The 24,419-nt window shown below is 38.4% G+C and overlaps 1 protein-coding gene and 1 pseudogene across 3 annotated transcripts in view; both read left to right on the top strand.

The window, feature by feature from the left end:
• SBF2 (SET binding factor 2) overlaps positions 1-24,419 on the top strand; it is a 483,290-nt gene that overhangs the window by 243,516 nt on the left and 215,355 nt on the right. For all 3 annotated transcript variants that reach the window (XM_074230291.1, XM_074230290.1, XM_074230292.1), the window contains exons 13-14: positions 957-1,055; positions 23,077-23,281. In XM_074230291.1, the coding sequence (XP_074086392.1) occupies positions 957-1,055; positions 23,077-23,281 (304 nt within the window). The remainder of the gene's footprint in view (positions 1-956; positions 1,056-23,076; positions 23,282-24,419) is intronic.
• On the top strand, positions 1,062-23,070 carry LOC141518350 (histone chaperone ASF1B pseudogene; annotated as a pseudogene).

Genomic DNA, 24,419 nt, shown 5'->3' with positions numbered 1-24,419 from the left:
ATGTTCATTTGTGAGATGATTGCTATCTAGGCTGCTAACAAAACTATCACATTCTCTTCATCTGAAGCCAGGATTGGCAAACTCACAAAATACATTAGAAGGACTTCAGTCTTTGCACATCGCTATTTATGTGCTTCTGACCCTGGAATAGTTGGGGGTGAGAGGAGAAAAGAAGAGAGATGCTGTTATCTCTGAACATGCCTGTTGTCCTCAACAAGATGATAAACTATTAAGGATATTGTTTTGGACCTCTTTATAAATCAATACATCCCATATCTATTGCATACCTGTTATATTCAGGCTCTACACTAGGTATTGAATGGAAATACATAGAGAACATGTAGCATGTCCTTCCTTAAAGAGCTTATATCTGGTAGAGAGGAAATAAGACATTTAAAAATAAATATATTTATATAATGTGAAGTAGAGGGCAAAATCTCACAAGTTCTAAAGTTTTGTGAAAGTTCATTGGAGGGAGAAATTGTGTCTTGATGAGGAGATCTAAATCATGTCTCTACCAATTTCTAAAATAAGTACAAATTTAATTTTGAATTGAATAGCCATGTTCAGAGAAGAGGCTAGAATTTCAAGATGTTAGACTTTTTTTCTGGAATATTTTGAGGCTCAAATCTTCACGTATTGGAGAAATGTTTAACCCTCCTAAATTGTGTTACCAGTTTTATCAGTTTTGGAATAGGCAGAGCTCCTGTGGGCCCCAGAAATAGCTTTTAACAGGAAACAATACCCTACCATCATTAGAGAATGATCATGCATTCATATGCCATGAACCATAAAGCCTGAACAATAGCTACAATCCAAAGTGGGGTAGGTTTTTTCACATCATAGTTTTATGCTTGCATTTCAATTTGTAAGTAATATGAGATTCTTTTATATTTTAATAGTGTAGCAAATAGATGCTATATGTGGAAATGGGTTGTTGACTTTTGTTTCCTCAGTTGGTAGCCTTTGAAGTAGAGCGGATTAAAGTTGAAGAAAGTAACCCTCTGAAAATGATAAAGCACATCAGAGAACTTGCAGAGCAGCTCTTCAAAAATGTAAGTTATATTCATGTCAGTTTAGTCAAGTCAGGAATGTTAACGGTACCAAATGAGGTGATTTATTATCTACAAAATTGAAAAGCAGCCTCCTTCTAGTGATAATCTTTTTGCTCTGGTTTTAAGCTATGGGACTATAAATTGCATGGTTTTGCAGATGGTACTCTACAACCTACACTAAAATAGCTCACATTTTTTAGACTCATTTTCCTGTCACTCTCAGCATTATGAAAACTCTTAGTTAAAATCCTTTAGTTTGGCCTTTGTCTTTATTGTCCTTAAGGGAATATGATATGTGTTTTCAGTTTTCCAAAGAGAATATCAAATAAGTACATCACACACATAGCAAACTCATTTAGGAGCCAGAATCACATTAATGTAGACTTACTTAGTCTCTGTTTCTTTTGTTGCTATTTTTGGTACTTCTTTCATCACCCTGTCTACTGACAAATGCCTCGTGCCATGCTGTCTGTCCATCATACATTTAACACCTTTAAATTTTGGGCAGCACTATGTGTACTTTAGGAATTCCTTGGTGGGTTAAAACTATTGTATAGGTAATGGATTTTAAACCCACTAATGATCGCCATATATTGTTTATTTCATACATGACTATAGTCTTGAATGTAACTATTATGTTCTTTGAATGTTCCAGTTTTAGTGTAGCTCATTGATTTGGGGAGCCACAGGACTGGATTTTCACAGGATTTTCAGTGTAATAACTTTAGTCAGATAACCAAAAGTGTTATCTGAATTAAAATCCTTTTAATTTAGTATTTCTTTTAAATATAATATGGTATATTTAAATTTTTTATTGATGTCAATTTTTACATTACCTACATTACCCAATATGTAGTTCTATTTCCCCCCCAGAGTTATGAGAAAAGAAAAAAAAAGTTGAAACTAAACAAATGAGGCGGGTAGAGCCAAGTGGATTAGGGGTTGCCAATTATCTGAACTCTCCCAATATTTCTTTCCAAGCAACTTTAAAATAACACCTCAAATCAAATTTTAGAGTGGCAGAGCCAAGAAAAAGTCAGAGCAAGACATTTTTCCAGCCTAAGAAAACTTAAGAGGTTGACAGGAGCAGGGTGGAACCAAGATGGCAGAATAAAGGCTAGGATTCTCTGAGCTCTACCAAATTCCCCTCCAAGTAACATTAAAATAACGCTTTAAAATGAATTCTAGAGTGGGGGAATCAGCAAAAGGATGGATTGAAGCAATTTTCTAGCCCAAGATCATTTTGGAAGGTCAGCAAGAAAAATCTCATTGGGGCAAATGCAGAGATTCAGTGAAGGAAGCACTCATTCAGGCCAGCAGCAAGCCTTGGAAGTGATAGCATCAGCTTTGGTGGCTTCCAAACTCTCAGTTCACAGAAGGAGATTACAGGAAATGCTTTCCTGGTACTGAGTCTAAACTCTGTTACATTGCTCATATATAGGATCATAGTTCCAGGTACAGAGGAGGACCAAAAAGAACAAAGAACCCTGGTTATACTTTCAAGGTAGAAAGGGCTGCCATGGCCACACTGCTCACTGAGTGCCCTGAGGGCTGGGCTTCATGAGCTTGCTCTGGCAGAGGTCCCCCCTCATGATCCCCCAAGTTGTGCCCAGTGCTTCCCAGGGTTTAGGTCAGGAAACTGCCCCTGCTGCCATGCTGCGGCTCCCAGCGCCGTGGGGCTGCCTCCAGGAGGCTGAAGTTCCTTCACTCTGGCGGCCATCCTTCTAACCCCATGGAGCCAAGCCTTTCCGCTCTTTTCCAGGTTACCTTGGACTGGAGAACTGCCTCACTGGATCCTTCTGTGGATTCTGTCTCTCGAAAATTCAGTTAAAGTTCTTATTTTATAAGTTTTGAGAGAGAGCACCTAAGAGAGGATCCTCTCCTGTCACCATCTTGCCTCCACCCCTTCTTCCTCATTCTTAAAGAAAATGTTTAATGAGTTACAGGAGGAAATAGATAGTGAAATCTTACTTTTAAGGGGCCTCAACTTGCCTCTTTCAGAACCAAAGAAATCTAATAGAAAATAAATAAGATAGAAGTTAAGGAGATAAACAGAATTTTTGACAATTAGATATAATAGACCCCTTGTGAAAATTGAATGGAAATAGAAAGGAATATCTCTTTTTCTCAGGGACATATGGCACCTACCCAAAAATTGACCTAGTATATTAAGGCATAAAAACTGCAGAACAAAAGGCAGAAAACAGAAGTATAATTATGTCCCTTTCAGACAATAAAGAACCTTATAAATATAGTTTATAATTAATTGAAAAATTAAATAATTTAATTCTAAAGAATGAGTGGGTCAAAGAGCAAATCACAAGAACAATAAATAATTTCATTAAAGATAAAGACAATAGACAACATGCCAAAATTTGTGGGATGCAACCAAAGTAGTAGTTACAGAATAGTTTATATCACTAAATGTTTATATCAGTAAAATAGAAATCAGATCAATGAATTGGGCATGCAACCAAAAAACCTAGAAAAAAATAAATTTGAAATCCTCCATTAGGAGGCAAAGCCAAGATAGCAGCATGAGGACAGGTTTTCCTGGGAGCTCTCTTCCAAAATATTCCAAAACCTTCAAATAATTATTCTTAACTAAATTTTTGAGAGCCAGAACTCACAGTAAGATCCAGTGAGGCAATTCTCCAGCCCAAAGTAACCTGGAAGATCATGGGAAGGCACTGTTCCATGGGGTTGGAGGGTACAGTAGTATCGCCAGGATTACCACACAGGAGTGAAAGAGCTCCAGCCTTCCAGGAACAACCCATGGGGAGTCTGGGTCCCCAGAAATACGAGCTTGTGACAGCAGAAGCAGTTTCCTGACCTGACAACCCAGGGAACACCAAGCACAACTTGGAAGATCAGCAGGGAAGCCTCTGCCAGAGTGTGGAGCCCAGGCCAATGTGGCCCTCAGTGCAGCCCAGGTTCCAAGAACAGGTCCACAGAGCCACCCAAAAGGGAGCCAGCTGCCCAGCAGCTACTCCCAGAGCACTCACCCCACAGAAGGTAAGGTGGTGGAGGGAGACTGTTGAGGTCTCTCCTCTGTCCCTGGAACAGGACTTTGGTACTCTGTCTACAATCACAGCCTGGATGCAGTCTGAGGTTCCCTATTGCCATAGACCAGGGATCCTCCTCACAGCTCCCAGACAGAGGGGAGTACCTGTGGTCATCCACAGACCAGAGTATAGACCAAGAGAGCAGTCGGAGCCTCTCATAAGACATGGAAGGAACTGAGGTTCTTGTGGGCATGTCCCAATAACAATTCAGAAGCTCAGGAAGAGGACAGAGCCAAGATAGCAGTGTGAAGGCAGCATTTCCCCAGAACTCCTTTGCCCCAAAACTCCAAAAGCCAACAAATTATGACTAGCCAAAATTTATAGGGGCAGAATCCACAGAAAGACTGAGTGATACATTTTACCAGTCCAAGATAATTTAGAAATTCCACGGGAAAGGTGTGTTTCACCAGGAAAAGGAGTCAGATAAAACCCCAGTCACAGCACAGGCCTGGAACAGCTTGAAGGGGTGGGGAGAGAATTCTGCTGCACCAGAATAAGTGTGGAGTGAGGGAGCACCAGCTGCAGGTGCAGTGAGAATCTAGAGAAAGCAGCCTGCACCCACAGAGTAAAGCCCACAGACAGTAAGGGAGACAAGGAAGACTGCAGAAATTTCTCTGCTCTCCCTTTGGGTAGGATCTGCTGTCTGCCTACACTCAGACCCAGGTTGCAGTTTGGGCTTCCATACTAAGATAGCCAAGCAGGACTCCTCCTTACAGCTCCAGGGCAGAGAGAAGTGAGGTGGTCATCAATATATCAAAGCACAGGCAAGAGAGCATAAGACCTTGGAGGAATAAAGGTCCCAGTGGGGTGTCCCCCCCCCAAAAAAAAACAAAAGACCCCAAAGCCTTGGAAGTGCTGTAAATTATTCTTGGGCTGAGGAAATGAATAAACAACAGAAAAAGAAGAATCCAACCATAGAGAATTATTTTAGTCCCATGGAAAATCAAAACACATACTCAGATGATAACAAAATTGAAGCTTCCATATCCAAAACCTCCAAGAGAAATAGAAAATGGGCTCAGACTATGGATGAGCTCAAAAAAGACTTTGAAAAACAATTAAGGGAGTGGAGGAAAAAATGTTAAAAAAAAAACAGTTTAGACCTAATGGAAAAAGCAGAACAAAACGCAAATGAGGAGAAGAATGCCTTAAAAAGCAGAATAGGTTAGCTGGAAAAGGAGATAAAAAAGCTCTCTGAAGAGAATAACTCCTTCAAATGCAGAATGGAACTAAAGGAAGCTGATGACTTTGCAAGAAATCAGGAAGAAATAAAACTCTTCCCAAAAAGCCAAAAATTAGAAGAAAATGTGAAATATTTCATTGGAAAAACAACCAAGCTCAAGAACAGATCCAGAAGAAATAATTTAAAAATTATTGGGCTATCTGAAAGCCACAATCAGGAAAAGAGCCTAGACTTCATTTTCCAAGAAATAATATAGCAAAATTGCCCTGAGATCCTAGAAGCAAAGGATAAAATAGAAATCATGGGATTTCACCAGTCACCTCCTGAAAGAGATCCCAAAAGAAAAACTTCCAGTAATATTATAGCCAAATTCCCAAACTCCCACATCAAAGAGAAACTTCCAAAAACTGCCAGAAACAAGCAATTCAATTACCAAGACTCCATAGTCAAGATTACCCAGGATCTGGTAGCATCTAGATTAAGAGCTCGTAGGGATTGGAATATGATAGTCCAGAAAGCAAAATATCTTAGTTTGCAACCGAGAATCAACTACCCAGAAACACTGAACATCCTCTTTCAGGGGAAAAGATGGGCCTCTCCCAGAATCATGGAAGCATCAAAAACTTGGGAATCCCTAGAACTAGCTCTGAAAACATCGACATGAAAAAGCTTAAAGCTTGGGACATTGCCTTACCTACTTCCATGTGAGTCAGAGCTCAACTTTAAATGAAGTAAAAAAATAGGCTGGAGAAATGAACAAATAGTAAAAAAAGCTTTGGTCATAAAAAAAACTGCTGTGGTTGTAAGGAAGAGGAGCAGGATGACCCAAAGAAAAAAATGCTAATTGGACTCAAAATCTAAATAGTATTTCTATAAGAGAGAGAAAGAGATGAATTATAGAGAAAAAATATGGGAAAGAGAATAATGCAAGAGAATTATAAAAAAGAGAATAAGTAGCTTGATAAAAGAGGCACAAAAATCCACTGAAGAGAAGAACTTATAAAGTAGGATTGGCCAAATGGAAAAAAAATAAAAATCTCGTTGAAGATAATAATTCCTTAAAAATTAGAATTTGACAAATGGAAGCTAATTAAGATTTAAAAAATGATAAACATTCCCAAAGGACCATGAAACTGTGCATAGCAATACCACTACTAGGTTTATATCCACCTAAAAAGGGAAAAAGACCTAATTATATAAAAATATTTATAAAGCTCTTTTTGTGGTGGCTAAGAATTAGAAATTAAAGGGATGTCCATCAACTGAAGAATGGCTAAACAAGTTGTAATGAAATATTATTGTGTATAAGAAGTGACAAACAGGATGATTTTAGAAACACCTGAAAAGACCTACATGAACTGATGCATTGTGAAGTGAACAGAAACAAGAGAACACTGTACACAGTAGAAGTAATATTATTCAATGAAAATCTGTGAATAGACTTAGCTATTCTTAATATAATGACCTAAGATACTCCTAAAGGATTAATGATAAAGCATAATATCTACCCCTGAGGAAGAACTGATGTTGTTTAAATAGAGACTGAAGTATGTTATTTTTACTTTATTTCATTCTTTTTTTATTCAGCCTTTCTTATACTAAATGACTGATATGGAAATGTTTTACATAATTGCACATGAATAGTCTTTATTCCTTACTGTCTTGGGGAAGGAAAGATAGAATTTGGAACTCAAAACTTAAGAAAAGGGTTTTAAAATTGTTTTATCATGTAATTGGGGAGGAGGAAATAATATATATTAAATATAAAGTCAAAAGAATTTTTAAAAAGCAGAAAATACAGAATATCACTTCTGAAAAAAATTGGCATGGAAAATAGTTCAAGGAGAGAGAATTTGAGAATTATTGAACTACCTGAAAGTTCTGATCAAAGAAAGAGCCTAGACATATTTCAAGAAATTATTGGGGGGATGGGAGGGGGAATGCCACCTCAATCTGGTGTGGAAACTGCGCGGAGGGGACGCAAGAGGGAGCGCGGCAGCGGCAGAGGTGGCAGCTGCTCGGAGGGCGCCCTTCTTTTCCTGACTCCGCAAGGCCATGGCCAAAGTTTTGGTTCTGAATGTGGCGGTGCTGGAGAACCCGAGCCCTTTCCACAGCCCCTTCCAGTTTGAAATCAGCTTCGAATACAGCAAAGCCTTGGAAGACGACTTAGAATGGAAAATCATTTATGTGGGTTCAGCAGAGAGTGAAGAGTTTGACCAAATATTGGATTCAGTACTAGTAGGGCCAGTTCCAGCCGGGCGACACATGTTTGTCTTTCAGGCAGATGCCCCTAATGCCTCCCTAATCCCAGAAACTGATGCAGTGGGTGTAACTGTGGTCCTTATAACTTGCACCTACCATGGGCAAGAGTTCATCTGAGTTGGCTATTATGTCAACAATGAATATACCAACCCTGAGCTTTGGGAGAACCCACCCCTGAAACCAGACTTCTCTCAGTTCCAGCGAAACATCTTGGCTTCTAATCTCCGAGTAACTTGATTCCATATCAACTAGGACAGTACCACAGACAAACTGGAGGACATTGAAAACCAAGATCCTCTCTTAAGCATGGGGCTATCTCTGAATTGTCCCCCAACCAAAGGATTAGATCTTCCAGACTGTGCCCCCAGCATCATTCCTGAAAACTCTATGGACTGAATCTAACTAAGGAAAAAAATGAGGCTTAGGCAGTATGATGGACCTGGATCTCTACCAAATGAATGGTTTTGTTCTGCCTGCTGGAAAATTTCTGGGGCCAACCTGGAGGACTTGGATTAGGGCTCTGTATGCCATGCCAGTTAAACTGGTCCTTATGTGAAGGAAAACATGTCATTGCTATGTCCAGTAGTTCAACCCAGAAAGACTATTTACCTGTTTTCTTACAGGTCTGCAGAGGAGATGGTACTTTAGCTCTTTTACTCATTGAGAATTTTGCCTTCTCTCCTGTCTTTTTTAGGGTATTATGACTCTGCAAAGATATTAAGTCTTGTGGGTGGGTTCTTCTTGTTTTGTTTTGGGGCTGCTTATGAGCTACCTGACCTATAACTGGAGAGTCCTCCCCCACTTTCATGTTGTGTTATTTCCTTAGTTTCTTCACCTTCCCAACCATTTTCAATCAGTGAGTTGCTCATTAGTAATCTTGGTAGTTTTGATGGATGACTACCAGTATGCTGATTGCCACTCTTTTCCCAGTTAGATTTTTTTTTATTCCTGCCTACATCTTGCCAACTCTTGGGAAGGCCCATTTCCTTAGGTGCCAAGAATGTGATTTTTGAGGGACTATTTAAAGATAAAGCCACCCTCTTTCATTGGTGGCACCTCCACTCAAATATGAATCATTCCTTCTAGCTCTTGGCCAGATCAGAGGATATGATCAAGAACTAACCAACTGATTTTCTCTGAGTAGGAATAACAAATATACTCATTGTAAACCACACCCCATACCCCTAAACTCTAGGTGTTAATGCCAAAAGACTGCACTTAACTTCTTCTGGGACCATATATGATCTCTCTGGCTACAGGAGACTAAGATGGTTCTTGTATTTTGGAGACAAAGCAAAAGAGGATGCACATGGAAGCATCTCCTGGCCCTCAATTCTTGTCCTCTACCCTTTGTCCCTGTGGCTATTGTTGCATATGCAATTTGTATATTAAAGGTTTTATATTAAAAGTTATGTTTACTGGAGAAATAAAAAGCATTTAGGCTGGAAAAAAAAAGAAATTATCAAGGAAAATTACCCTGATATCTTAGATTCAGCGGATAAAGTAGAAATTGAAAATATCCATTGATCATTTCCTGAGAGATTCCAAAAGTCAAGACTCCCAAGAATATTATAGCCATATTCCAGAGTTCCCAGGTTAAGAAGAAAGTAACCAGGAAGGAACAATTCAAATTTTGTGGAGCCATACATAGCCAGGCTAAACAAGATTTAACAGCTTCCACCTTCAAGGAGCAGAGAGCTTGGAATATGATATTTCAGAAGGTAAACAAGCTAGATTTCCAACCAAGGATCACCTACTCAACAAAACTAAGTGTAATCTTTCAGAAGGGAAAAAAAAAAGATTTTTAACAAAATAGATGACTTTCAAGCATTCCCAATGAAAAGCCCAAAGTTGAATAGAAAACTTGACATTCAATCACAAGAATAATAAAAAGGTAAACATGAAAGAGGAATCATAAAGACTGAACCAAGTTAATCTGTTTAATTTCTCGATGGAAAGATGATAAGCATAATTCCTAAGATCTTTATAATTATTTGAATAGTTAAAGAAATTTACATAGACAGAGGGCATGGGTATGAATTGATAATGTTGGAATGATCTCCAAAAAAAATTAAGGAATGAGAAAAAGGGATATCCTGAGAGATGGAGAAAGGGAAAGGTAGAACAGGGAAAATTTTCTCACATAAAACAGGTACACAGGGAAAAGCTTTTAAACAGGAAGGAAAAATGGGAGGAGTATTAGGATTGGTTCATAGAGGGATGGTTATGTATACACACTTAGTTGTCTCTAGATGTTACTTCTCCAAAAGGGAATTGTGAGTGGGGGGGGGGTGAGGGAAAGAAGGCAATAAAAGAAAAGGGGAGGAGGGTAAAGGAGAGGATGGATTAAGGGAGGCAATGGTTAGAAGCAAAAAGACTTTTGAGAAGGGTCAGAAAAAAAAGAGAAGAAAAAATAGAAGAATAGAAGATAAATAGATCGAGGAAAATACACATTAATTATAACTGAATGAGATGAATTTACCTATAAAATATAGTGTTTCATAATACTTATTGCCTTTTTTAAAGCATTCAGGAATATCTTAGTGTGATTCCATGCCCCCTTGGGAATCCATAGGGACTTTTGTATCATCAAGTCTGTATTCATAACTATCTGGACTTGTTTTAATGATCAAGGGATCATATTTCCTTCTTGGTTCATCTGTTTGTGCTCAAGGTCTTTATTTATTCATTCATTCATTCATTCATTCATTCATTCATTCATTCTGGTTTTTACAAGGCAGTGGGGTTAAGTGACTTGCCCAAAGTCACACAGCTAGGTAATTATTAAGTGTCTGAGTCTGAATTTGGCATCAGGTACTCCTGACTCTGGGGCTGGCGCTCTATCCACTGTGCCACCTAGCCACCCCTGATCAAGATCTTTAATTGAGTTTTCTTCTTCCTTAGGTCTTTGATAATTTTAAAATTTTCATTTATTTATATTTCACTATTATTCTGTCTCCTTTCCCTTTGATAATGGTTTTCTTAGGGGCAGAGTATAAAAAAATGTTTCATCCTGATTTCGTGCTAGAGGATTCTCCTTTCACAGGACCTGATCTCTACCCTATTTCTGATGGAAAGGAATTGACCTAACTGAAGTTCATTCCACCTATTTTTTCAACTTTGTTGGACACACACAAATACTCTCTCTCTCTTTCCCCCCCTTCCCTCCCTCCCTCTCTCTTTCTCTCTCTCTCTCTCTCTCTCTCTCTCTCTCTCTCTCTCTCTCTCTCTCTCTCTCTCTCTCTCTCCCCCCCCCCCCCCTCCTCCAATTCTATTGCACTATTGCCCATAGAGTATTGTTCCACTGCAGTCGCAGCCAGAATAAGCTTTTAGTACTTGGAATTGGGTCTGTCAGGAGAGGAAGAGGAAGAGGAAGAGGAGTTGAATTCTATTGCAAACTTGTAGAGCCCTTCCAGAGTGTGTTGCTGCTAGGAAGGGATGCCAAGAAAGACTATTAAGAATTATTTCTTCTCTGCTCTTAGTTCATTAGGGTTGTTTGGATTTCTTAATGTTTAAGACCATAATTGCTGTTTTGGAGCAGTTTGAGAAATCATGATGATCAGGGAGAGTGTCTCCAACTTATTGATCAGGTGACCAAACCTGTTTCAGAATCCTCCTGTAGTCCATCTGATTCTCCAGCATAAGAAATTGAGTCCTCTTTCATCTAGGTTCCCTTATTATTCTGATTCTGTTATTATACATAGAGTTAAGATTGAAAGTAGAAAGCTAAAAGGCTTTAGTGGACAGTAAGTTAACTGACCAAAGGAATCTTGAATGAGATGGATTTTTTTAAAAAATTTTGTTTGTTTTGGATGGTTTTTTTAGACCATTGCTGTTGGTTGGTTCGTTTCAGGTTTTTATTTTGGGTTTTTTTGTTTGTTTTTTGTTGTTGCTATGAGAAGGAAATGAGAAAAGCATCTTTGTTTTAATGATAAAATGAAACATGAAACAACAGATTTCCACAAATGTTTGGATATCAGTATTAGCAAAGAAAGCAAAACCAAAAATGACTATAAGAATGTAGCATCATCATAATGCCAAAAGATGGAAAATAAAAAAAATTTTGAACTGTTGGCCCTTTTGTGATGAAAGGCACCCTTGGTCTGCTGCTCTCTGTCTGAGGGACTGTCAGAATACTCATCCTTCTGATGGGTGATGGGAAAGCAGAAGTATGAGACATAGTTTTCGAGGGAAATTTCAGTCTGGAGATACAGTATGTACCTTTGATATAATTAAGAGGTATAAACTGATTTTGGTTCAATGTGCAGTTCCTCTGGGTGTATTTTTGAAGTTGGTTTTGTGAGTATGAAGTTAAGTGACTAAATTTTTATATGAGTTTAAAAACTTTGTTTTTAAAGAACTTTACAAATGTTGACAACAATGGCATTCCATATACAAAGAAGCTGAAAGCAAGTACTGCATATAAATTCCTAAATTACTACTACATACTGATTAAGTTTATACCATATTAACACAATAATACCAACACTACTATATTCATCTGTAGTGCTATCATATGTATATATTATATATATATATATATTTTTTTTTAACATTTTACTTATCCTGTTTCCCTTTTTGCAATACTATCTCAACTCATATATCGCTACCCACTCATCCAATGTACACTTGCAGCTCAATATATAAATGCTTCATTGAAAATTAAAGCCTTCAGAGGCCTTGCGTTATTAACTCGAAATTTTACTGTAGTTATCAGGCTAAATTGGATGAAATTATTAAATGCTGAAATGTGTAGATTTTTAACTTTATTGGACTATGTCAAGTTTGTTATTCAAAAATGAGCAAAAAAATCCTTTCAAAGAGGAAAAACAGGTGCTTTTAGTTTCTTAAAAGAACAAATGTGTCTTTTACAAATTACATTTATGCAGTCTATTCAGTCATGATAATTCATGAATCCTATAATTTTATCAGTTGTCAGTTCACTATACAGTTCTGTCTTTGTAGGTGAGGAAAACTGATAGCATAAGCATATGTAGAAAGTTAACCTTAGCATTCTTGTGTTATAGAAGATGATTTTCATTTCTTTTACATCGGCTATATTTGGCTCAGAGGGACTCTTAGTTGTCTCCTATCTGAATATTATTAGTTCTTTCAACAAAGAAGCAATATTCTCTTATCCCTAAGGAATAATTTTTAAATGTAAATAATACTGAAGTAGTAATATATTGAATGTATGGTTCTCAGTAAATTACCTGCTTTTTCATAAGGGGATATACTATTCCTTTATTGACCACATTCTAATTATTTTATTATTTTTCTGCTTAACTGATTCCCTAACTTCCAACAATAGCAAGATAAATTTCTGATTTTTCTCCTTACCATATTTTTTTTTAATCCCATTAGAAGGTGCAACTCTGTAGCTAAGCAGATTGATAGTGACCCTGGAGTCAGAAGGACATGAGTTCAAATCCAGCCTCACATACTTAATAATTACCTAGCTGTGTGGCCTTGGGCAAGTCGCTTAACCCTACCCCTTGCAAAAAACAAACCAAAAAAAATCCCATTAGAAGAAAACTCCCAGGTTCCAAGTTTTTGAGTGTCCACTGTGCTTACTGTATAGATCTGGTCTTCAGTATAGACTGACAGTATTTAGTAAATTGTCACAACTTACAATTTTTTCATTTGCAATTTCAAAAACAGCACAAAATCCTATCATAAGGAATAGACCTGTTATTTAAAAAAATAACCTTTTAGGAAATTTAAGTAGAGTTATTTTGTTTATTTTTACTTTTTAGTAAATGTTAATGAATTTTGAAAAATGACGGTCTCATCTTTGAGAATTAAAGCAAGTGTTTAGCCAAGGGAAGGTCATCTTTAGAAATTTTACTGATTGTCTCTACTATGGCATAGCCTGTGCTGGTTCACTGACATGGAGCCTCTAGCATGACAAGGGTTCTCTTTTTCTTCCTCTAGAAAAAGCTTGACTTGCTTCATCTATGCCCAAACTTGGGTCTGCTTAGACAACTCCACATCTTGACCACTGGGGTTCAAAGCATTACCAAAGAAGTATATTGCTAGGAAGGACTGGACTAAGGACTTACCCAGTTTCTAGAACATTTATTAAACATTTGTCTTGTGTACAACACTATGCTAGGGGTTGGAAGAAACACAAAATTTAGATGGGACACGGTTCATTTCCTTATGGATCTTGTTAATAGAACATTTCCTCAAAAGAACTCTGTGAAGTAGGTGATATGCCTGATGTTGTCCCCATTTTTCAGTTGGAGAAGCCTAAAGGTCAGAGAAGTTCATTGACTTATCAAGATATAGACAACTAGCCAATGTTGGAGCCAGGACTTAAACACAGTTCCAGTGTTCCTTGCTCTCTGCTCTTACTGCCTCACCCTTTAGGATCAAACTGAGGATATTCATAGTGCCTATAACCATGCCTAACACTTAATAAAAGCTTTTTGAATTGAACTGAATACTAAGGTTCTAAAAACATTTCATTTTTTAAAGGAAAAAAGCAGCATGAGGGCAGCATTTTCCATTTTTTTCAAAATAGAAATCTAAAGCATAAATGTCAGTGGTATGAATTAAATTTGTCTGGCAGTTAACTTCCTTGAAAAACGTAACAGGAATAGTATTTTCCACCTAGTATGTTATCAGTCCTACTTTATGTATTAAGTCACCACCTTGGTATTTTTGTTGTTTTTGTTGTAGGACGAAATAAGGCTAAAGATTACATGTTATTTATGCATGACAGTTCAAGATCTTTCATTTTCCTTTCTTTACATTTTGAAAAAATAGTCAGACTTAAATTATATAAACTAGTGAATGAGAATGTTCAGTTCCATATGTGAAACAAATTATGATGAAACTCTAAAGTGAATAGAATTAAGAAACATCACTTTTTTTCCCCAGATAAAATTCCCAAAGCTGATAATCTGTATACTGTAGTTTTTTCAAATACTTTATGCAGGTCATCATACTATCTCATAACATTCTATTCCTGTACAGTAGGTGCTCCTTTGATTTGAGTATATCACTGATCCTAAAGATATGGTCCAGAAGCCCTAAATTTGACCAAATGCTTACATCAGAGGCTCAAAATTCAAAGTAGTCAGGTTGTTACACACTGGTAATGGCTAGAGTAGTCACATTCCAGCCAGCAAATGGTCTCCATGTAAAGTTTACTCTGCACTTCCCCACGCTGCCTACTTGTCAAGCTCTTCCTATCATTACCAAGCTAAGACGATATAAACACAAATCCCCCAACCAAATTCTCTCATAATGAACTAACAATCAAACTATGTCAAAAAGTCTTAGAAAGGATTTCTAAAAAGAGATGATAAAGTCTACAATAAGATTTATTTTTGAGGAATTTGAAAAGCAGAGGGAAGGAAAGTGAAGATGAACATGCCAGGCTTCAGGCCAATGTATGGCATCACTAATTCACAATTACACCACAAAAACTGGCATTTAAAAATGCCCATTCATATTACATGGCTAGTTCTTTACTAACAAAAAGAAATTTTTTAAATGTTATTAAGTTACTGACCATCCTTACCATCTCACACCTATCAAATTGGCCAATATGACCAGAAAGAACAATATTCAATGTTGGAAGGGATGTAGGAAATCTGGGACACTTAATACATTGTTAGTGGAGCTGTGAACTCATCCAATCTTTCTGGAGAACAATCTGGAAATTATGCCTAAAAGGCAATAAAAATGTGCATACCTTTTGATCAGCAATACCACTACTGGCTCTGTACCCTGAAGAGATCATGAAAAAAGGGTAAAAACATCACTTGAACAAAAATATTCATAGCAGCTTTGTTTGTGGTACAAAGCATTGGAAATTGAGTGAATGTCCATCAACTGGGGAATGGCTGAACAAACTGTGGTATATGTAGGTTACAGTACACTATTGTTCTATTAGAAACCAGGAAGGATGGGAATTCAGGGAAGCCTGGAGGGATTTGCATGAACTGATGCTGAGCAAGATGAGTAGAACCAGAAGAACACTGTACATCCTAACAGCAACATAGGGGTGATGATCAACCTTAATGGATTTGCTCATTTCATCAGGGGAACCATCAGGGGCAAATTTAGAGTACCTGCAATGAAGAATACCACCTGTATCCAGATAAAATACTGTGGAATTTAAACAAAGACCAAAGTCCATTACCTCCCTTTTTTTTTTTTAAAGTGTCTTATGTACAGCATAATTTTGCTATCTCTACTATGTTATTTTCTCCTCAAGGATATGATTTCTCTCTCAACACATAAAGACTGCTTTATATGGAAGGGAGGATGGTGGAAATTTATAAAATTCAAAACCTTACAAAAAATGACAGGTAGAAACTACTGTATATAGTTTGGAAAACTAATGAATGCAAAGAGGAGTAAGAGATAGGACCAGAAAGGCATAGTCACACATGATGTAGAAAGCCCTGCTCAGCTACCAGGCTAATGAGTATCATTTATGTGTAGGAAGCAACAGAAAGAAAACTTCTGAATAGAGGAATGATGTGGTCAGTACTCTGTCCATGGAAGATTTATCTCAGAATCTTATTAAGGAGAGGAGATAGGTTCCAGGCTTTCATAGTAATTCAGAGATAACAGCAGAATTGAGAAAGAGGGCTAGAGTCAAGAAATGCAATGGAGATAGAATCTTGGCAAAGAATTGAATATGGATGATGAGAAAGAGGGACAAGTGAAATGTAGCAACAATGTTTATAGCTTTAGAACCTGAGAGAATGGTAATCCACTGATAAAATAAAAATAAATCAAAAGGAAGGGCAAGTTTAGACCTTGGAAGGGGGGGAGAAAAGAGAGAGATACTTTTATTTTTAAACATTCTTAATTGGAGGTGCCAGCAAGGACATCCAAATGGAGATACTGAGGAAACCTTTGGAAATGTGTTTTTAATTGTTTCTTATATTAAATGTTTATTTTCATGCCTTCTAGATGGCACATGACATCTATCATTTTAATGATATGTATATATATATATATATGCTACCAAAAATATTAAATTAACTAAAATTTTTCTTCCATAATCATTTGCTAAAACCAGTTCTGTTGCAGCCCAATAAAAGCTACATTGAAATCCACAAATCACCCTAAATTTCGAAAAAAGCACCATTATGTTTTGCTTAGTTGTAGTTGAAAGTCTGAACAGTGGTTTGAGAATTTCGTATGTCATTGCATATATCATTTCTAGAGAATCGTTCATGTGATATGATTATGGAGCATCTTCATGTTACTTAACACAGGTCTTTCCTTTGGGAGGGAAGAAAAATGATAGTTTCCCTTATAGAGGATAACCTTCATTATCCTCTCTACCCCCTAGAAAGTACAATTCCATCCTAGTCCATTCATTCATTAAATATTTGTTGAAACTTGCTGTATTGTGATACTATGTGGGAAATTTTAAAATGTATAAAATACAGACCCTGAACTAAAGGATAGGATTTGTCACCACTGAAATGTTTATTATGTTTTATTCAAAATCCTAAAGGACATTTCCAAAAAGAAATTCCTGAATGCTTTGAGCAAAACATTGGGATGTATAAGTTCTGGAGTATTTGTCAAGGCTGATCTGGTTATTTTATAAACAGCTTTCACTTTTGTGTGTGTGTATCTCATATACATTAGGGATACTTAATAGAGATTTATTGAATTGAATTGAATTGAATATATACCTGCCTCATTTTAAAGACATTCAAGGCCCATAGATCATGAATATCAGGTAGGATTTGAGCTCAGGTACACTGACCACACATCTACTACCTTTTCCTTTTAACCAAGCAATACTAAGGCTTAGAGAATCTGGATTCAAATTAGACATTGAATTTACCAAGTATTTATTTAGTGCCCACCATGTACCAAGTGCTGTGCTAACTGCTAGGGAGACAAAATCAAAAACCATTGTCCTTGCCCTCTAATGAGGAGGCTAGGGAATTATTTTTATAAAATTCATGCAAAGTTGTACCAAGTGACTTCATAAAGTACTGGAAAATCCAGAATGACTTCATTAAGTGGGGGGCTACTTGTACTTTAAAGTAAGCTCAGGATCTTGTTTGGTGGAAGTGAGAAGGGAAGGCATTCCCCTTGTCAAAGGCACATGAGGTCAGAGACTGACTAGAATGGTGCCTGAAGTGTAGTCATCTCAAATAAGATGAGAAAGGAAAGTGGGAGGCAAAGAAAGATAGGCAAGGCAAGCCATAACAAAAGGTAGGGAACCAGTGACTACTTTTTGAATAGATTGATGACAGTCCAAGCTATATTTTAGGAATATCTATTTTGTTGCTGTACAGAAAAGGAAATGAAGAGGGAAGATCCTGCAGACAGGTTGACCAGTTAGGAAGTTATAGGAAGTTATTTCTGCAGTTCAGAGAAGTGAGGGTGTGTGAAGGTATTTTAGTGACTAGTGAGGAGAGAGGCAGAATGTGAAGAAGCAAAATCGATAGGGTTTGGCAGCTGGTTGGATATGAGGATTTGAGGGAGCATTATGAGTCAAAGATGATTCCAAGGTTGCAAAATTAGTTCCCAAAAGTGCATGGTGTTGATAACGAGAGAAATGTGGAAGTTTAAAGGAGATAAAGTTTGGGGAGAATAAGTTCTGTTTTGTATGTGTTAAATTTAAAGGGAAAAAACTATGCATTTATGTGCTTTTCAATGGAATTATGCCAAATGTTTTTCAGTATCTAAAGTATACTCAGTCCCCTTCCCAGCAAGTCTTAGTACTGCCAATAGGTATTAAGGGTATTTCTCCTTGGAACTGAGAGGTAGAGCAGTGACTCCCTGGAACTTTGGGGAAGAAGGAAATCCCAGGTCTATCTGCTTGTTTTGGATTGGGGTTTATTAACAGGGTAGCCAAGGGAATTCATCAGGAATTCCTTGTTCTTCTATAATTGATCTGTTCCTGTGACAGTTTGAGGCGTGATGTCATTTTAGTTCTGTAGCTATCTATACTTGTCTTCTACCAAAACAAAATTAGTTCAGCTTAAGAATTTTTGTGACTGGGGTGACTAGGTGGCACAGTGGATAGAGCACTGACCCTGGATTCAGGAGTACCTGAGTTCAAATCCAGCCTCAGACACTTAATAATTACCTAGCTGTGTGGCCTTGGCCAAGCCATTTAACCCCATTGCCTTGAAAAATCAAAAAAAAGAAAAAAATTATTGTGACTGGACAAGTAGTCACAAGAATATGTCTACAAAAGTAATCCTCATATACACATTTGTATTTGAATTTAGGTTTAAAGTTTTCATCACGTGGCCTCTCCTAATTGTATGATTCCAGGGATCCTCTATGGGGAGAGTAGGATTTTACCAGTAAGTCTTTCCCAGTAGGTCCCCACTCTGAGTAAAATTCAACATCAACAGGCACATGCACACTTTGGCACAGGTAGCTAGGCAGGACTCAAAAGACCTCAGATAATCAATAGCTGTATGAATCCAGGCTCAATTTCTCTCAGCCTCAGTTTGCTCCATCTGTTAGAAAAAAAATGGAGATAATAGCACAAGGTTGATTAAGGATCATATTAGATAGCTATGTAAAGTACTTTGTAAATCTTAAATTTTTTTGTTTTTATTAAAACAAGGCTTCTTCCCACCCAATTCCTAAAGAGGCTTCAGTTTGATAATAATACAAATTTCAACCTTGGTCTTATCACTAGAAATACCAAGTAAAATGAAACAAAACAAAAACCCAGTCCCTGCTGCAAGGAACTTACTGTCTTAATGGTGAAGACAGTCTGAATTTATGTACAACCAAAATATAATCTCAGAGAGAAGACATTTTTTTTTTTAGGTTTTTGCAAGGCAAATGGGGTTAAGTGGCTTGCCCAAGGCTACACAGCTACGTAATTATTAAGTGTCTGAGGACGGATTTGAACTCAGGTACTCCTGACTCCAGGGCCAGTGCTCTATCCACTGCGCCACCTAGCTGCCTGAGAAGACACTACTTTTGAGGAACACTGGAAAAGGCTTCTTAGAGAAGATGGGACTTTAGCTGAGACTTGAAGGAAGCCAGGGAGCCCAGTCCTAGGTGTGAAGGGCAGCCCGTGAAATGGCATAGCATGTTTGAGGAGCAGCATGATGGCCAGGCCCACTGGAGCTCCAGGGGTTAGAACATATCTGGCCGCTCCTGAAAGCAGTCATCTCCCTGAGTGTGTCTTTTCTGTTCCATTCACACAGCATTTACCCCTCTTTCCTTATGAAATTGCCATTCATGCAGATGCTATCAAATGAAAGAGCAGGCTCTTTGTATCTGTACACACAGCACCTACCACAAGGTCCTCAGAGCATCCAGCAAATGTTTAATCAGTCATCTGGCCTTAACGGTTTCAAGTCTCTTCTTGTCCTGCCTGTGTGAGGGACATTAGATAGATAGGAAAGATGATGGGTAGCCTGTAAATCACACAGGTGCCTTGTGATCCTCTAGGCCTGTATTTTTTGGTAACCCAGAAGGAAATGTACCTTTATTCCTCTCCTCATTGAAAGGTGAGGCACAGGGGTGCTTTGATGAAGAAGGAAAAAAATTTGCCCAAATTGTACCCAGTATGGGAAACTCCCAACATTCTCTGTAGAAGAGGAGACTGACACCCTCACCGATGGGTCTTGGAGCCATCTTCTAGTTTATTGTTACTTTTAAAAATACACTTCTCTAAGGAGCCTTTTAACTTTTCTGGCATCATACTGAAGTGCCCCTCACTTGGAAAAGGGTTAGACTAGGAAAAGGGTTAGCTTCTGGGCCTTATGATGCACTGGTTCTTAATGTGGCAGCTTTAATGTGTTTGCCTCTTGTGATTTTCCATTTGGGTTCTTTTTTTGGTTGGAGTTTTACATATATACCGTTTTTTCATTCTTCATTTTTCATAGGCCTATGAACACATTCTAATTTAGTCAAGGTAAATGGGGCACAAAAGTTGTCATTTGTTCTTCTGCCCAGTAGAGGGCAGCAGCAGCAGTACAAAGGCTATGACATCACAAAAGCATCATTTTGGAAGTCTTTTTTTTTTTAACTTGCTTAAATTCAAATGAATAAATCATGACCAAGCAAAATTCATCTCTAGATTTCATTCTAGTGGAACTTGCCTGTACACCAGCAAATTCAGCCTAATTTCTGAAAGACTACTGACTTTGGAGTCTAAAGGGATGGGTTCAAATTCTACCTCCCTAAGTTTATCTGTGTGACTTTGGCCAAGTCATTGAACCTATAATTCTGTGATCCCATGACTGTGTTTTACTTTGACCATAATACACCTTTACCCTGGCCACGTAGGGCTGTGGGAGGTGTTGTGGCCTGGCATCAAGAGCATTAACTGGCCAGGGAGTCAGAGCACTGGGTTTGAATGGCAGCTCTTGCATGTCCTGACCAGGAGATTTTGGTCATGACTTCTGAGCTTTCTTGTGGATGAGCCCTGAGTCCTGGGAGAACGCTTGTGAGTGACCAGCCAGCCTGGGCTTGTCAGAATCCTCTTCCCCAGCTCATCACAGGACTCCCTGACTGCACATTTTCTCATTCTCCTCTCTCCTGGTGTCCAGGTGACCTCTGGTCATGGAGATCCCAGAGCAGCATCTTCGTTCTTGCCAGAGGCGGCCACTTTGACTTGTGGCCAGGTCCTCCTGGAGGAGGACTAGAGCAGCTGCTCCTTCCACCATTCCCATGGCTAGCATTCATTCAGACCAAGGTCCCAGCTCCTGCCCCTTCCTAAAGCCCAGCATCCATGCTCTTACCCCCTTCTCCTGGTCCTGGGGGTACTCCTCAACTGGATCACAACCCAGCTTTCCAACCTCTGCAGATGCTCATGTCATCTGTTGCTTCTTGCCTTTTCATCTAGTGCCATCTGTGGGTCTCCTCTAGGCATGATCCTGTGCAAAAATAACCGCTGACCTCAGAGAGTTTCCTTTCTATAATGTGTGCACATCACAGTTGGTCAGTCAGTCAACTAGCATTTATTAAATGCCTTCTGTGTGCCAAACCATGTGATACAAAGGAAGTTCAAAGACATCCCCTCTTCTCAAGGAGCTTAATTAGCATTTTTTAGTGCTTAAAGAAGTTTAAAGGTTAGCAAAGCGCTTACCTTGCAAATATTGTCTTACTTTATCCTCACAAATCTTATGGTGTAGATGTGTTATTATTAACTTCATTTTACTGAGGCAAACAGAGGTTCAGGAAAAGAATTGGAACTCAGGTTCTTCCTGACTCATGGATCCATGTGAGTAAATACAAAATAATATAAAGTAATTTTAAAAAGAAAGGAAAGCTAAGAGCTGGGTCGATGAGAAAAGGCCTTATGGAGAAGGCGGCTCAGGAGGCAAAGAAGGAAGACCAGGACAGAGAAATCACGGGGGGCCACTTGTTCAAAGGCAGAAGAGGACCACTCTGCCTGGAAAAAGTATGTGAAGGAAGTTGGGAGCCAGAATGGAGAGCCAGGCCTCCTGCTTGTGCCTTGTTATGAGGGTCACAGGAGCACCATTGACACTGTGAGTAATGATATGGTCAGCTGTCTTTGGGGAATATGTTTGGCAGTTGTACAGAAAATAAACTGGAAAGGAAAGAGACTGGAAACCAGGAGGCCAGTTTTGAAGGCTATGGCAGTGATTCAGGGGATAAATTATGAGGAGCTAACCTTGAGGGAAGGTCCTAGAAGTAATGAAAAGAGGCAGTAGGCCCTGCAGGGGAGGTAAGAAGACAGGAGGATTCCAAGGTTAAAAACTTGAGTGTCTAAAACAAGGATGGGCAACCTTCCGAAGAATTAAAGGAAATCAAAGGAAGGGATGGGTTTGGGCAGAAATATAATGATTTCCATTTCAGTCATATCAAGTTGAAGATGTTTGTGGTCAGTTGATTAACAAGCAATTGTTGAGCAGTTACTCATTGTATCCGATGCTCCACTAAGCACAGAGACACAAAAAGAAGAAGACATAGACCCTCCCCCCAAGAAACTCCTCTTGTAATAGAGGAGACAACGTGTAAACAGTTCCTTTATGTAAAAGAGATACAGAGCAGAGGGAAGGCCCTGGCATTGGATCAGAACCTAGTCTCAAAGGAAGCCCTAGCAGTGGGGAAGAAGAAGGGCATTCTAGCCCTGGGGTCAGCCAATGAAATGGCCTAGCCAGAGGATCGAGCAAGTGTTGTGGACCTGATTATATTCAATGTGATTTTGTCCTTTTAGTGTGCTATAAATGGGAGCTGCTCTTATCAACTGCCCAATTAAAGTTAGCAACCAAGAAAACCACATTTATTCATTTTATTGGTCACTGTGTCCAAAAGACAATCCTGAGGCACAGGAAGGAGTACAAAGGATAAAGAAATAGACCCTGACTTAAAGGAGCTTCAGAATGAATATCTATGTCATGAAAGATTTCCCTAAAGAAATTATTGGACTTGTAGTCCCTAGGATGACCTTTTTTCTTTTAAAAGTTTCTTCCCTCCTTTCTGTTCATTTTCTCCTTCAACTTGTTCCCTAAATTCTTGTAACATTCAATGAGCTGTTGACATAATTTTCCTTAAATATACTCTTTTGCAGGAAAATCCAAATCCTCACATGGCATTCCAGAAAGTTCCACGCCCCACAGAAGGTTCTCACTTGCGAGTTCACATACTTCCTTTCCCGAAGATTAATGAGGCCAGGGTTCAGGAGCTGATACAAGAAGGGCTTGTGAAGAACCAGCTTGCACCTCCTACTTCTCGAGTAGAAAAGAAATGTGTTGTGCCAGCAGGCCCACCTGTTGGTATGTGTGTTGGCTCCCTTTCATTGTTGCTTATGTTGTTATGTTTCTTAACTTGGTTGGGCTCCTTATAACAATTCATAACTGTGACTCACTACTGTGTATACTTTTGAGGGTTGAGAAAGGCCAGTTTTGGAATTTTTAGTCAATTACTTTTTTAATGGATTTGTTGTGTAATTGATTCTTTTTTTATAACTGCCTTGGGATAGGTGGAAGGAAAACTTGTTCCCAGTTGAATTTGGTTGGACAGTAGCCTTCATTTATTTCCTTTTTTATAATCTCCTTCTCTTCATAATCCTCATTTGCTTCATCAGCATAATTTAGGCCAAATTCTTTCCTCAGATTCATGTGGATGGTCCCACTGGATTCAGTGGGAGCCCACACGTGTGCATACAAGAATCTAGCTCCGGCAGCTCTTCCTGTAAGACAAAAACAAAAGTTGGCAAAGCCTGCGTCCTATTTGCTATTACATTACACATGAAAAAAAGAAAATACTTCATTGTACACAGTTGATACTTCACAGGTTTGCAGAATTACCTCCATTACCTAAAGCAGATTTTAATCTTTAAAAAATTTAGAAACTAATTAGTTTTAATCTGTTCACTGAGGGTTTCAAAGGAGAAAAGAAACCCAAAGAATGAAGATAAATGAAACTGAAATCCTGGGATAGTGGAAGAATCCTGCATTAAAGATTCAGAAGAAACAGATGTAGTCCTTGACACATCACTGTGGCACAAAGAGAAGGCTGGTCCCTGGTAATAGTGGCATGACTTGCTCTTCACGAATCTGTGCTGGCTCCTGATGATCAGCACTTCCCTTCTAAGTGCTCACAAACTATCCCTTTAATCATCTGTTCTGGAATTTTTTGTCAGGAATTGCCAAGAAGCTCACTAGACTATGCATGCCTCATTTTAAAAATGTAAGATTTGTTCATTTCTAATCCTTCAATACTTCTTTCTAATTCTATGATTTTTCAGAGGTCATTGACAGCATCCCAGTAATTATATCAACAGCTTATATTTGCTATCTTGCGCTGTATTTTCCCCATTTATCTGAAGTTTCAATCCTTTTATTACTTTTTTCCTTCATGAACTGGCAGTCTGTAGATCTTTCCTCTTAGGGGGGGGAAAAAAAACCTCAG

The sequence above is a fragment of the Macrotis lagotis genome, chromosome 3, assembly GCF_037893015.1.
Source record: "Macrotis lagotis isolate mMagLag1 chromosome 3, bilby.v1.9.chrom.fasta, whole genome shotgun sequence".
NCBI classification, from domain to species: Eukaryota; Metazoa; Chordata; class Mammalia; order Peramelemorphia; family Peramelidae; genus Macrotis; species Macrotis lagotis.
Note: the sequence above shows the minus strand (reverse complement) of the source record. Positions and strands in the feature narration are given on the sequence as shown.